This window comes from Stegodyphus dumicola, chromosome 12 (assembly GCF_044657685.1).
Source record: "Stegodyphus dumicola isolate Sdum_Otavi_A_Nest chromosome 12, ASM4465768v1".
Classification (NCBI taxonomy): Eukaryota; Metazoa; Arthropoda; class Arachnida; order Araneae; family Eresidae; genus Stegodyphus; species Stegodyphus dumicola.
In genome coordinates this window covers 114,233,913-114,250,265 of record NC_140779.1, presented here as the reverse complement: position 1 = coordinate 114,250,265, position 16,353 = coordinate 114,233,913, and the positions used below count along the sequence as shown (strand labels likewise).

Genomic DNA, 16,353 nt, shown 5'->3' with positions numbered 1-16,353 from the left:
GGAAACGACGCGGCGTGCAATGAATTGGAAGTTGATCTGCCAGCACTATCCTTATCTTCAGGGCAGATGTTTTTATTTTATTTGGCTTATAATTCCTTGCTAAATGTAGTATTTCATCTCGATGTACTCCGTCTTTGATATGATTTAAATCAAATACCTTGTCATCATAATTCGCTTCCGATAGTAAAGAATGTGACACAGAGGTTACTGAAAATGAAAAAAATTCGATTGACAAATTAGTCGGTATTCTCGACACAGCAATTATAGGACTTGAACAGCGGAACTTTGTAACTAAATAAGAAATTATGTCTGTTTAATAGAATTAAAGAGAAAGTATTATCACATGAAACGAAGCAACTTAAACAACTTAAGTATTATCACATGAAACGAAGCAACTTAAACAACTTACATTGAAAGAAATGTTTAATAAAGTAAACAAATAAATATTAAGCTGTTTCGTTTTGTAAATTTTGATACCCTTTAGATCATAATTGTTTTTATTTCATAAATTATGTTTTGATATTTTTAATTTTATAATTTCTGCATGCCATCTTACCAGATTTAAACTGATGATCTATAATCCGGAAAAATCGATAATCCGGAATCGCCAAAGTCCCGATGAGTCCGGATTAATGACTTTTGACTGTATCACTCTCCAAAGTCAGCCATCAATTTGTGACTTTTTGATGGAGGGGGGGAAGGTGAATAATCAGAAAATACCAAAAAAGTTTTTAAAAATTATATGTCATATGACATTACATTTAAAAATAATTCAATTTAGTTAAGGTAAAAATAGAGAAGCTAGGTTTTAGAAAATTTTGTTTGTGAATTTCTCAAGCCTTTTTCTTATATCAACTCCGTTTAATAGAAGTTTAGAAAGTGGTTTTCTTCATGGAACACCTTACGTTTTTCTCTATAATATATTGCATGCAGTATAATCAAAATAAAACCAATTGCAAAAAAATAACCTAGCAGATTTTGAATAATGATTTTTTAAAACATTTTTATTGAATTTATGCTTTATTATTTATAATTTTGCAAGTATAAACAAGTTTCCAGAAACAAAATCACAGATTTTAACTGCACAAAACTTCAATTTTAATTGCACAGAATTGTGAATAATTAATGCAATGTATGCATGTAATTTTTTTAACATTTGGCATAAAAGTGCTTAATTCTTAAATCACTTCTATCAGAAACATTCAACCTGTTTCGTGTTTCCCATAGTAAATTACTGACTTGACTCAAGCCTACTTATACTAGGGTTAGAAGAGGAAAAAGGGCAATGTTGGTTCGGTAACAACTTTTATTTTGGGATATTACTCTTGTATGACTTCTCCTCTAAATTCTGAAATTTATCATGCATGTGCATTTCTGGAATCGATGGAATCTTGATGATTAACTGCCACTGTAAATTTGGCTGTCAATTCCCAGATTTTCACCGACTCCCTATAAAATTTCCACGCTCGCAAGGGGGTCACTACTGATTACACTTGGAACCCTTGATTTAATGATATGATTGAAAAAAGCACTGTTAGCTAAGAAAGTAGAATAGGAAATTTTCAGAAATGCAACTTTTTGTAGTAACATATTTTAAAAACATAACAACTTAAAAATGGAATATTTCAGTAGTCTGGAGTAATAAAATAAATATTTGGAAATCAGTATTTGCTGCCCTTGACAACAATAAATTATACTGTACAGTTAAAAAAATAGTTCTTAAATTAAATCTTTGTGTTACGATTTCCAATTATGAAAGAAGTTAATATATCTATGAATTGTTGATACAAAATAAAAAAATAAACTGAATGTTAGTTACTCTATCATTTAATATATATTTATTACTAACAACGTGGTATATGAAGAAATAACACTTAGGTCATATTTTAATTGGTTAGAAATAATCACTTATCTTTTTTAACAGTCGAACTTCATTTTGCAGAAGATTTAAACAGATATAAATACAATTCTTGTAGCACATCATAACCACTCCAGGGAAAATGTGTCTTGTTATTACTTTGCATGAAATTAATTAAATTCTTAAATTTACATGCAAAATTTGTGCATGCAAAATGTTATTTGTTAAAATCAAAAATCATATAAATTCATTTACATTCTCAAACTACAAAGAAACATAATTTTGCAAGATTAATCGTAGCGGTTAAGAGATCATTACTTTTTGTAATTTTGTCTGTTAAAAATATTACCAGTTAGACAAAATATTTCTTGTTTTTGAGAAATTCAACAAATTAACATTGTATCTGAAAAAGCACAGATGAGGATGCAGTATACGATACGTAAAACAAAAATTTACTCCCAGTTTGGCAAAGAAAAATGCGCAGAATTCCTTAAATTCCACTTTTGTGGCAGTTCGATGCAAAATCTATAAATTTTTGACATTTTTAGTAGCTTGGTGCATCATTCATAAGTGTGCATAATAAACAGAACTGTTTAATTTCAATATATATTATTATATGAAATAAAGAAAAAAAAATTTTAAATACAAAGTTTGGCCAAATAAGCATGCATTCAAACAGAATATTTAGCAATATGGCTAAATAACAAACATTCGATGTATCTTTATCAAAACATTCTTCTCATAAAAAGAAAATTTAGATAATATTTCAGACTGGCTTTAATCAAACAATAAGATTTAATAAACAAAAGCTTTTCACAAAACAATAAAAAAAATTGCTACTTTAACAAAATATTCCAAATTTTTTTAAGTTAATTGATTACTTTTAATTTGTTTGGGGTCCTCAGGGAAAGTTTTCATAATCAGCATGTTCTGTGAAATTATTAGAGCATGTTCTTTGAAATCATGAGATAAAAAAACTTGAATATTAACCCTTTGTTGCATACAAATAATGTAGAGAAGTTGAATGAAAGTGTTTTTATTTTTTCTACTTAAAATAACCTTAGTAATAATAATAAAAAAAATTATTTTATTCAAATTTCATTTTAAATAATTGCTACAGTTTGTTTGTTCACTGTAGTGGACAGCATGCATATACATACATGCATACAAATCTCTTCCCAACGATTTACGGTCATTGCATTTGAAATCATTTCCTACCTTGTTTGCAGTGATCATTAGCATCTTCTCAATGGTAAATATACAAATGACATGTACATACAGATCCCTCAAAATACCTTCATTTCATCGATTGTGATTGAATTCATTTTGCTACGATTTTGTAACCTGTATTGGATTCAAATGTCAAATGTTCTAGAAATTGTTTGCCAAACATAAGCATTTTTAGTGGTGTTTTGGCTTGATAAGCAGTACATTTGGGTTTCAATTCACTCTTTTCAGTAGATCTTTATCTATCCACTCCACAATTTTCTCAAACTAACATTTAAAATAAAATGTCTAAAATTACTAATTATGAATAAAAGATGGCAGTATAAGAAAATGTAAGCAATATTATATAATGTTTACTATGAGAAATTTTACTAACTTCGAAACAGAAGTAGCAGCCATTTTCCAATAACAATGCTTTACTTAGTGATGCTATACAGCCATCTATGATTGATAGTTGAAAGTTATAATAATATAGAATGAATAAACACAGGAATGGAATCTGTTAAGGCATTTACAGAAGAATAAACAAATTTAAACTTTTGTCTACTAGAGTTGACATGATGCAACAACGGGTTAAGTAATAGTAAGCTGGTCATAATTTGATATTTCTATCACTTTCAATGATGACTGATACTGCACCACGATTTTCATCTAGAGAAAAATTAAAACATAAATTTTAGTTTTTCCCAACAATATTTAAATTTTCACATCATAATTGTTTTTTTAAATGTTTTAGACAAATTATGTGTATCTTATTTATCATATTCACAAACACCGGAACAACAATTATATTCCAATGCTGATGCTGATAGAAATTTACTTGGGCTTCTGTTTATCATTTGAATTCTTATAGAACACTTTTTAAAAGTTAAATTGATAAAAATAAAGTTTTAATATAGTCAAAAGTCTTTAATCCGGACTCGCCGGGACTTCGTCGATTCCGGATTATAGATCATCAGTTTAAATCTGGTAAGGTGGCATGCAGAATTTATAAAATTAAAAATATGAAAACGTAATTTATGAAATAAAGAGCAATTATGATCTAAAGGGTATCAAAATTTACAAAAAAAAAAAAAAAAAAAAAAAAGCTTAATATTTATTTGTTTACTTTATTAAACATTTCTTTCAACGCGCGCATGCGTAAAGCATACATTACGAATAGTCGAAATTAGAAAATTGCAACCAGAAAACTATTTGATGTGTACTCGTGATATTTATAATGACGAGGAATTTGATTTAAATCATATCAAAGACGGAATACATCGAGATGAAATACTACATTTAGTAAGGAATTATAAGCTGAATAAAATAAAAACATCTGCCCTGAAGATAAGGATAGTGCTGACAGATCAACTTCCAGTTCATTGCGCACCGCGATGCCCCCCCCCACAGAGCAGCATGAAATTGATAAACAGATTTCGGAATGGTTAGAGAAACAAAGGAGCCTTTATCCATTTTTTGCAGCAATTCCGCTTTTTGTTTTATGGACATCGAAACATGCTTTCCCTTTGTAGATCCAGCATCGGAAATTCTATTTGACATAATCGAAAGTTCCAACTTACTTTTATAAAATTGCTCTAACAGTCTGCAAAAAATAATAAGCCAAATCCAATTCGAAGATTAAGGAACAATGCAATTTGCAAAATGAACTGAAATAGATAATTAGATAATTTTAGCTTAAAATAAGGTTAGAAATTGATTTGCAATCAATTGTAATGAAATATTCATAGCTTATACCGTCCGTTATACATTAAACACGCATGCGTAAACGTATTATGTGCATGCGTAAAGGTGTTACGCGCGTACGTCGACGCGCACGTTCGCAGAAAGTTTGTAGCTTTGAGGTCCGGTTTAACAACTTTTGACTGCATTACACATTTTACAAAATATTATTTGGAATAAAATTTTTTGATGATTGTAAAGTACTTTTTCCACTATTAAATCTAAAATCGGTAACTACATACATGAAATACACATATATACACACACATAATTTTTTAATATTTCAACAATGATTTAATAAATGTATTAAGACATTCTTTGGTCAGGGTCATAAGAGTGGGTATATTTTATATTCTATCACTGTTTACATCTCCAGCTAGTTATTTATACATACGAACATAGAATAACATAGGACAATTTGAACACAGAATGTGTATTGTAGGATTCTGTTTTCTACAGAATCAATATAATGTATTTTACATAACTACACATTATGAAATATATGCAGAAGTACTCATTATGTTATAAACAATGTTGTTACTAGGAATGTTCAGAAATCTCGGAGTTTTATTCAGCTACATTGAATACAGTAATAATAACCAAATGGTGAAAATAGGCTTATGCGCTAACATGATTCACTCCAACAAAATCATTATTATTAAAAAGTTACTACAAATGCATTTAACACTATTTTATATCTTGCATTTCATTAATATACAAATTTTAATATGCGTACATAAATCAAAACGGAAACAAACCAAAAATATACATACCTTGTAATTATCAAACACCACATTGACTATCCGCTAACATATGCGAACAGTCGCTGTTAAATTCTCAAAGACATGGAATTGTGGAAAGACCAGGCATGCACTGAATGCTTTGCTTTGATTGGCTGCAATGTATTCTTTAAAAACGGTGAAACTTTCCACTAATTCGTTGGTTTCACCAAGTTGTAGGGTAACCGTAAAATCAAGTAAACCATGTAACCTTCTTACATTGAACCATTAAATGGTGTAACATTGAACTGAAATTTTTTACAGTGCAAGTGAATAAAATTGTTTATTTTTCTTGCAGTTATGGAGCTGATGTTAATGCTGTAAATTTAGAAGATTTTACTTCTTTGCATTATGCAGTTATGGAGGGAAACCTTGAAATTGTGCAGCTCCTAATCCAGCATGGAGCTGATGTGTGTGTTCCTCTTGGATGTAAACCACCACCACTCCATTTTGCTGTTGTCCAAGGCAGTGTGGAAATTCTAGAATTTCTTTTAAATTCCGGGGCTGACATCAATGCAGTGTCGAATATGTGTGGTACAGCTCTGCATCTTGCTCTCACTAAAATAACTGGAAATCAGCTAGAATTGGTCAAAACTCTTCTACAACGTGGAGCCAACCCGAATGCAATTACCGTATCTGATAACACACGTGTTTTTAAGCCCCCAATTGAAGAATATCTGAAATGCTGCGAACATCTTCAACCTGAAATAATTCAGTTGCTTCTGAGGTAATGTATGCTGTTTAATTCCTTGAATTGGTTTACCTCTAAAATAAGATATAATATTTATTCACTTGAATTCATTTGCATCTGACATATTTATATCTTCAGATGATAAGATTCACCAAAGATTAGAAGACTTCTATTAGAAAGAAATCGTAATATAAAAGCATATGACAAAAAATTAACTTTTTATCATTATTAACTCAAAATCTGCCTGCAACATTCAAGTTCACTTTCACCTCGACATTGACACTTATCTCGTTTACTATCAGTAACCATCTCATTTAATCCACATCTTATTTACTGACACTAACTATAGTCCCGCGATGATTTGTAGGCACTTTTATTTTTTACCACGATATTTTTGACAACGAAGTGTTTCAATGCTTTATTTTCAACCACAATGTTTTAGAATTGCGATGTTTTCTCTTTGCTTTCTTTTCTCCCACGATGTTTTCGTATTGTGAATAATTAAAGATCGACAATGTCTATGTTATGGAAACAATTTTAGTACCCTGAAACTATTGTAAGGAGGCCTCGACAAGGTCGTAACCGGATGACAACTGCTTCTCAAGATCGATTATCTCTCAATAACTGCCTGTCGTAATAGGATGTCCCCCGCTGAGTGCTAAGTTCAGAGTTGGCAATTGCAACTGTACTTGTTGTATCCCGGCAAACTGTATACAGAAAGCTTTAAACCAGAAATCCAGGGGTATATGTTTCACACTCTTTACAACTTAAGAGGGATCGCTTTAATTGGTGCATAGAACATTAGAATTGTAGTGAAAACCAATGGACTAATGTTCTGTTTATTGGTGAATCGAGATTTAATTGAACATCACATTCTAACCGTGTTTACACCTGGAGGAAGTCAGGAATGTGAAATCTACCTTCAAACATTATCAGACAGGATTGTTTCAGTAGTGCAGGTTTGATGGTGTAGGAAGGAATAATGATCCATGGATGTATGCACAACAGCGGATTTATGACTGGGAGGACATGTCAAGATGAGATGTGTAAAACTTACGCAAGGCTTTTCAGAGGTGAATATGAATCTGACATTTTATTTGTGGAAGATAATACTCGTGCACATCAAGCAAACCACCTTAACATAATCCTTAAAAGTTAAGATATTGATCAAATACCATGTCCAACAGAATAATCTCCTGATACTAACCCGATAGCAAATTTATGACACTACCTTGGAAAAGCAGCTGCTCGGGGACATCCTCATCCTAGAGATGTAAATACCCTTAAAGGACTGCATTGTTAAAGGAGTGGAACATAATTCCTCAAACTGTGATTAACAGCGTTTTCCAGTATTAAAACATGTTGTGATGTGTGTATATAAGTTGGGAGATCACATTCTACGTTGAATTCATATGCCTAAATTTTTTTTTTTGAGTTTTTTCCCCTCTAATTTTTGTTTTGTAGCGCTGGTTTTATATCAGGGCTCCTTAAACTTTTTTTTGCCACCCCTTTCTATCCCCGAGATTTTTTTGCAACCCCAGGAACCCAAAATATTTACGAAAATTTTGTGGGCTCCATAAGCATTGCGCAAATGCTTAAGGGAGGCGGCAAGGGGGTGTATGAAGCCCCAGGCGTCGCTCGCAGAGGGGTGCCAGATTGTCTGCAAACAAGATTTTCCAGAAAATTTCAGTTTTTATTTTGATCGATTTCTGGAAAATGTATTTAAAATGAATACAGTCAAAAGTCGTTAATTCGGACACCCATAATCCGGAATGATCTATAATCCGGACCTCAAAGCTAAAAACTTTCTGCGCATGCGCCGCGTTGGCACATGCGCACAGGCGTTTTACGCATGCGCGTAAGACCTTGACTACTGCGCATATGCATGTGCGCAACTGCACAATACGTTTTCACCTGCGCGTTTAATGTATAATGGACGGTGTAAGCTAAAATTATCTAATTATCTATTTCAGTTAATGTTAATGATTGCATTGTTCCTTAATCTTCGAATTGGATCCCGCTTATTATTTTTTGCAGACTGTAAGAGCAATTTTATAAAAGTAAACTTGAACTTTCGATTATGTCAAATAGAATTTCCGATGCTGGAACTTCCAAAGAATCTACAAAACGAAAGTATGTTTCGATGTCCAACAAACAAGAAGTGGAATTGCTGCAAAAAATGGATAAAGACATGAAGAATGTGACAAAGAGGTTAGTGAAAACGAAAAAATTTCGATTGACAAGTTAGTCGGTATTCTCGGCACAGCAATTAACGGGACTTGAACAGCGGAACTTTGTAACTGAACAAGAAATTATGTCTTTTTATAGAATTAAAGAGAAAGTATTATCACATAAAATGAAGCAACTTAAATAACTTACATTGAGAGAAATGTTTAATAAAGTAAACAAATATTAAGCTTTTTTTTTTTTTTTTTTTTTTTTTGTAAATTTTGATACCTTTTAGATCATAATTGTTCTTTATTTCATAAATTACGGTTTCATATTTTTAATTTTAGAATTTCTGCATGCCATCTTGCGAGATTTAAACTGATGATCTATAATCCGGAAAAATCGATAATCCGGAATCGCCGAAGTCCCGACGAGTCCGGATTAACGACTTTTGACTGTAATTATTGTAATATAATTGTTTTTTTTAATTTGATAAAATGTGTAATAAATGTTTATGTTTGCAGTACATCAATCAAATAGCTCCGTATACAAAACGTTCCTTTTAGCCACTTTATTCTTCTAAAATTTTTTTTTTTTTTTTTTTTTTTTTTTTTTTTTGAACGAAATGCATGTATAGCTCCCGCTTTTTATTTTCAAACAATGCAGTCTCATATTATAACCCTTCGACCTTGAACTGTTATTTATTCGGAGGCTGAAACTATAGCTATAGAAATCTTTGATATGCATTTTAGTTTTTTAACATCAACTTGACGATTCCATTATTCGGTGCGTCTGAAATTGTTATGTGATAACCACATTCCGCCAAAGTTTTGTGCCCGTTTTCTTCACAGCCGCACCGTCGAAGGATATTCCACCACAGCAAATCACGTGGTGGTGGTGTTGCTGTTAGTGTGTTTATGGAAGAGACCAAAGAATGCATGGGAATCTATTCCAAGTCCAGAAATTGTTATTGTTGACTTTCAGTTTAAAAATACCAGTGCTTCAATTCTGCTCGGAGAAAGACAGCCACGCTAGGTTTATTTAGTACTCTCATTTACTTTTATTTCTGCCCTAACTACCATTCTTCAAGGGATATTATTTTCCAATTAATCCCAATCTCGCTGCTAAAAGTGTCAGCCATGTTTGTTTAGTAAGCGTGACAATAATGATAGCATTATACTCATTCACTAACTTTTCTTCATTATTATGCACTTAGGCATATTTAATTGACTTCTTCTGTATAATCTTACCTTTATATTATGTTATACTCAGAAACTCTTTATTAGTATTTGTGCTTGTTTGCAAGTTATCTTTATAATAGTATAATTTATAATAGTATAATTAATTGGCATTCTGTTAAAGTAGTTGTATTATTGTTTAACAAATAATTATCATAATGTAAATTTAGTACTTAGCTAACATTCAGTTTCTGCATCAGTTGAAAGCCTATCATCACCCAAACTATCTTTTATGCATTATAACGTTTTATTACTATATGCTAGTTGATTATTGAAATTTAAGAACACTGTTATTTTATGTAGCATATGCAATATATTCTAGTGTTGAAATAGCCTACAAAAGATTTCTTAGTTCAAATACTTTATAACAATGGAAAATCAAAGGGATTATTAATATCAGAAGCTTATAAACTAGTTAAACTTCCTTTCCTATTACTTCTTAACTTCAACTTACCACTTCCGGCCAGAACATAGTTTTAGAATCACGTCTAATGAGGAAGAGCGTCATATAACCGCAAAGTTTTACTGTCTGAGGGAGAAAGATACCAGAGATTCTGGTTAGCATGTGCCCGCCTTTTTAAGCTACTCTCTCTTAAGCTATTATTACGCTCGGCCATACTTTAGGCCCTTGATAGCTTAGCAGTCAGTTAGCCTTAAGGGGCCAACTCCGTTAGAATCATGATAGCTTCGGCTGTATCTCTTTAGTTAAGATTAGCTTAGTTTAATTCTTAGGTTCTTCAGTTCAAACACAAGTTTCGGCTTTATTGTACAACTCGGACAACGGAGTTCTGTTAAATACTTTTAGCACAGCATCTGGAATCTCAGTTTCGCACTAACAACATTCACGACCCCATTACAGATTAGTTAATTACTGACTTTCACAACAACTATATGCCAAGCCCACATACTGACAACCACATACTCTAGTCATGCCATCGGGCATTTGCTCCTACATTAAAAAGATGAAGAACAACAAGAGCCCTGGTTATGACACCATAAGCAACAGAATGATCAAGAAATTTCCAGTTAAAATCCTACTGTTCTTCACAAAGGTTGTCAACCTTATACTCAGATGACAGCATTTCCCGGAAAGTTGGAAACTGCCTCAAATCACACCAATTCTGAAACCCAAAAAGTCTGCAAGCTCACCAGAGTCATGCCGCCCAATAAGTCTGCTATTGTCACTTAGCAAAATTAAGAAGGCTGTACTACTAACCAGGATTAATCAACATCTGGAACAGAATAGCATCATCATTCTTCACCAATTCGGATTCTGAAGCAGACATTCTACGGTCAACCAGCTATACCGTGTTGGGGAACTTATCAGTGAAGGGCTACAGAAAAAGAAAGTAACAGGAGGACTTTTCATAGACATAGCAAAAGCCTTCGACCGAGTATGGCTGGACGCACTCATCTACGAACTACACAACCTGGGTTTCACAGGTTACATTAGAAACATAGTTAAATCCTACCTAACCGGTAGACACTTTGTCGTTCGTGTCTCAAATACCCTCTCAACATGTAGGGCAATCCTTGCTGGGGTCCCCCCAGGGAAGTCTGCTTGGACCTACCTTATTCAATATCTACGTGAACGACATTCCCACCACACAGAACACAACACTCGTAATGTATGCTGATGACACTGCGATCCTCTCACAAAGTGCATTTGTTAGCCCAGCAATACAACGACTACAGGACTACGTAAACATACTCAAGACTTGGCTGACAAAATGGAAAATCAAAGTTAATTTGGGGAAGACTCAAGCAGTTCTGTTCACCAAGAAGATTAAATTCAACCAAAACCTGCAACCCTTTGGAGAAGTCATTCCATAGGTCAAGCAAGTCCTATATCTTGGAACGATCCTCAGTAAAACTCTATCATGGTACCCACACATAACATGTATCCTTAATAAGTTTTGAGCTAGTAAAGTCACACTTCACCCCTTAATTTCTCGAAACAGTGTACTTTCAATAGACAACAAGTTGCATATTTTTAAAATCGTATTGCGTCCCATTCTATGTTATGCCTGCCCAGTCTGGGCATATTCATGCAAATCTTATACAAAAAAATTGCAACAGGTTCAAAACTATGTCCTAAGACAGATTACCAATTCGCTCTGGTACTTTCGAAATCAAAAGTTACATGAAGAATTGGGTATAGAACAACTTAAGTGTTTTTACTGCCGGCTCGCCTAAAACTTTTATGGCAGTCTTGTTAATATCAACAACCCAGTTATAAGGATTTACGATTATGACTTTAATGACCCAAATAATAGTAAATGGCCTATGGCCATACTTAGTACCTATATTGTATAACTTATTTAATCTAATATGTACCTCTTAATATTGTGTTATAGATTTAAGGTTTAATTGTTACTAGTGCACCAAGAAACTCGCACTACTTTGCTTGTTATTTATACGAATGTTTTTTCTGCATCAGGCTATAGCCAGCTCATCCCTCCTTTCTCGGACTTCCCAGACAGCACTTCAGGTCTATTGAAACTTGACGCACACTTTAGTCTTTTTAGAAATTTATCTTTTAATTTATCTCTTATCGTATTTCTATTCTTATAATTTTAAAAAAGTGTTAAAAACATGATTTAATTAGTGACTCATGACAGTATTCAAAATAGCATATCTGTTCTACAAGGGTAGGGTCCTTGACCCAGGCAACCTGGTGTTACACTGTTTTCCCAGTGCCTCAATTTCTGTTAAATCTTATTTGAATAATAATGGGTTCTTTTGCCCTTCTATCTTGTTGGTTCCTGTCACACGAACTCCAGCGATTATTCGCTTATCAGTTCTTAAGATCTTTACTTTCAACGTTAAATTAGCATTACACAGTGGAGAATCCTACAAACTTTATACAAAAATGCAACTCCCATTTCCCTATCAGCAGTGCAGGATTTATGTAAAGCTACACAAGCTATAGTTTAGAGCACCAGAAAATTTTAAAATATAGTATAACAGATTTATTTAGGGCCCCAGTTTTCAATTAGCTTTAGGACCTCATCAAGTTTAAATCCAGCCCTGCCTATCACTAATAGTTGCAGAGATTTTCCATTTTTAATTGTATGTAATTGCCTTTAATGTCTTTTTATTTCTTTAATAACTTCTCTTCCCGCAACTGTCACAAATTATTTTTTATTTAGACCATGTCAATGCCAAGAAAAAGAAGCTCAGAACTCCAGAATAAGAATGGAATTATATGTAATAAACAAATCGTAAAAAGAAAAACCAGAAGTTAAGAAGGATGAAGAACTAAAATCAGATTCAAATTGTATTTCTATTGCTGCTAAACGTTTATGCGATAACACATCACAACAAATAACATACTCTAAAGATGATGAAGTTGGGTGCCCAAGTACATCAGGAGTTCCAAATCCATGTCCATACCTAATAAGTACAGAAAATGGAACAGAAACACTCATTGAAATTCCGAACGTTCTGGAGTTCAAAGATGTTGTTTATTTAAAATTCTCTAATAATCGTCCAATAATATCGAACCATCTTCGCACCAAAATGATTATTCATGGATCTCACATATTTCAAAAGAATCCAATCTAAATGCAATTGCAACATCAACTAATCGTCTAATGCCGAAATCTTGGTTTTTTTCCGACGAATCGGTAATGAAGAAGAAGGAACTGAAATAAACCGATCTTGGTTATTATATTCATCAAAAAATAATGCAGCGTACTGCTTTTGTTGTTTACTGTTTGTTGAATCAAACTCTGCTATACAGTCATCTTTCGCAATAGTGTCTGGTTTTAATAAATGGAGGAAAAAAGATAAATTTATTAGCCATGAAAGAAGTCAAATTCATCAAAATCGTTTACAACGTGGAAAGAAGCGGAAATAACATTAATTAATAAAACGGGAGTCGGTGAATCATTGGAAGCAAATATACATTCTGAAAAAGAACAGTGGCGAAATATATTGCATTGGATATTAGCTTGTATGAAGTATCTGATTATACAAATTCTTCCTTTACATGGTCATGTTGAAAATCTAGCGCTTCAAGACGGTACATACGTCGGAAACTTTCTATCTTTACTTAAACTTGTAGCTCAGTTTGATCCACTACTCATCTAAAAAATGTCATAGAAACGCCAAGAACTGTCTCATACCTATCACCACAAACCCAAAATGAATTTATTCATCTTTTGGCATCCATAGTTCGAAATCAACTAATAAGGAACATCAAAAGAAATAAATATTACGGACTTTTATTTGTTTGACTCCTGATATTACACATAGAGAGTAAATATTGCAAGTCTTGAGGTATGTAGATATTGATTTTACCAACAGAAAAGTTTCCATCAAAGAATCATTTTTAGGATTTATTGAAATACATGCTAAAGATGCAGCCTCAATTGAAAATACAATTTTAGAAAAATTAAATTCCGACCAGATTTCATTAACAAATATTAGATCACAATGCTATGATAATGCTGCTGTGATGTCAGGTTGCATATCTGGCATTCAACAAAGAATTATGGAAAAAATAATAAAGCATTATATGTAAATTGTGATAAACACTCATTAAATTTAGTAGGAGTCACTGCAGCTAAGCAAGATTCAGTCGTTATAACAAGCTCTGGAATAACTGAAAACATGTATCTCTTTTTCTCATGTTCAACATTACGATGGGAATTATTAAAAAATGCTTTAAGGAAAACTACTAAACGTGAATCTGAAACACGATGGAGCGCCAAAGCAGAAGCGGTTAGCGATATTGTTGGAGGACCGGAAGAATTAGTAGAACTATTAGAAAAATTAGCAGAGCATAGTACTGCCACAAGTGACACCAAAAGTGAAGTTGAACTTTTATTGCAAAATATGCTGAATTTTAGTTTCGTAACTTTAGTCCATTTCTGGCATAAAATCTTGAGGAGAATTGATCATGTGCAGCTTAGGTTAGGAGATCTCAAAATGAATTTTAGAAAAGCGTTCCATGACCTTGAATCATTAGCGACTGAACTTGCAGAAATACGAAACGAGAGCTGTAAAGAGGCAACAGAAAAGGCTAAGTCTCTTTGTGAAAAATGGGGTATTGTTACAACAACCCATGTTAGAAGATGCCAAAAATGCCCAGAGAATTGTCTAGAGACGTTCGCCTTTCCGCAGAAAGTGAATTTTCTCGCTTTATGAAAAGCTTTCTTGATCATTTGCAGCAGGAAATAAATAAGCGATTTACACAACTAAGTGATCTTAACTCCAAATTTGGATTTTTACTGGTCGTTGAAAACTTATTAAAAAAGGGTAATGTTGATACAACGATCTTGAAAAGAATTGTAAAAATTTGGGTGAATTTTATAATACAAATTTTAATGGAACAGAACTCTATGTCGAAATATGTGACTGCAAGATGTTACTCCACAGTAGAAAAGAAATTGAACTTAAAACTCCATTACAGCTTCTTACCTTTATAATATTGTATGGAGAAAAAGTTTTTCCAAACTTGAGAGTCACTCTACAAATGCTTCTTACTATTTCAGTATCGATTGCTACCTGTGAACGTTCGTTCAGCAAATTAAAATTAATTTTGCCACATCTACAATCAACGATGGGACAAGATCGCCTAAGTGATCTAGCATTTTGAAGTGTAGAACAGAAAAATTTGAAATGATCAACTTTGATGAAGTAATTGACAAATTTGCTGTGAGTAAAAAAATATATATATACATAAAATATATACATAATACAAGAAAAATATATACATAGTAATTAATTGTATTCATTTATTATAATATAATATTATATTATTATTAAATATAGCGACCTTATATATATTAACTTTTAAATTGTTTTAAAACTGTACGTTTTTTTAAAATTAAATAAGTATGTAAAATAAATAACATCTTTAACTTATTCTAGATGACCGTATGTCCGATTTTTCTACTGACAGACAGATTTCCGAATCCAATTCCAGTCTTGTTTTTTTAACAAGATTCTTTTGTTTCAAATTTAAAGCCTAACCTGAGCCTGTATCCCTATACATCTCGAAAAACAGTTGACGAGTACTTGCAGTGACTATTCGTAATATATTATAGAATATTTCAAGCTAGGTACTGTAATATTTTATTTTTGTCTTATATTCTTATTACGAGTATAATCTATATATTACATTACTATATGTTTTTCGGGGGGGGGCGGTGCCAGAAAGGTATCATGCCCCGAGTGCCAGTTATGCTAGCTACGCCACTACAGTTCTGCTGTAATATACTATTCTAGTTTTAGGTCATTAGCTTTAGTTTCTAGTTTTAAGACATGGAACAATGTGAAAATTTTAAATAAATGACAGACGAAATAAAAGCGTCAAGTGCAGAGCAAGTAAGATTGAACGTTTATATTATAAAAAGAATGCGTCGAACCTTTTTTTTTTTTTTTGTCTGTTTTGTCTTATCTTTATCTGTTTTCAGATACATTGTGTAAAAATAATTGGTAATTGTAAAATTATTATAATAAGTTAAAAAAATATCGAAACTTCTAAAATTTTTGGTAACTCCCTGCTGCAGGTCCCACGACTCCTATCGAGTTGGGACCCACAGTTTAAGAAACTGTGTTTTATATCATACATAGTGCTCTTAATTTTTTTTCCTTTCTACTTATCTGTTATGCTATTAGATACCATTCCATACAAATTCAATAAATTATAGTTTTACT

The 16,353-nt window shown here is 32.5% G+C and overlaps 1 protein-coding gene across 2 annotated transcripts in view; it reads left to right on the top strand.

Moving 5' to 3' along the window:
• Positions 1-16,353, top strand: part of LOC118200816 (uncharacterized) — a 49,790-nt gene that overhangs the window by 19,468 nt on the left and 13,969 nt on the right. The window contains exons 3-4 of one of the 2 annotated variants that reach the window (XR_004760148.2): positions 5,885-6,313; positions 15,565-15,755. Coding sequence is in view for 1 of the 2 variants with exons in the window: in XM_035372786.2 (XP_035228677.1) it covers positions 5,885-6,313 (429 nt within the window). In the remaining variant the exon portion in view is untranslated. The remainder of the gene's footprint in view (positions 1-5,884; positions 6,314-15,564; positions 15,756-16,353) is intronic. The other variant, XM_035372786.2, reaches the window with a different exon arrangement.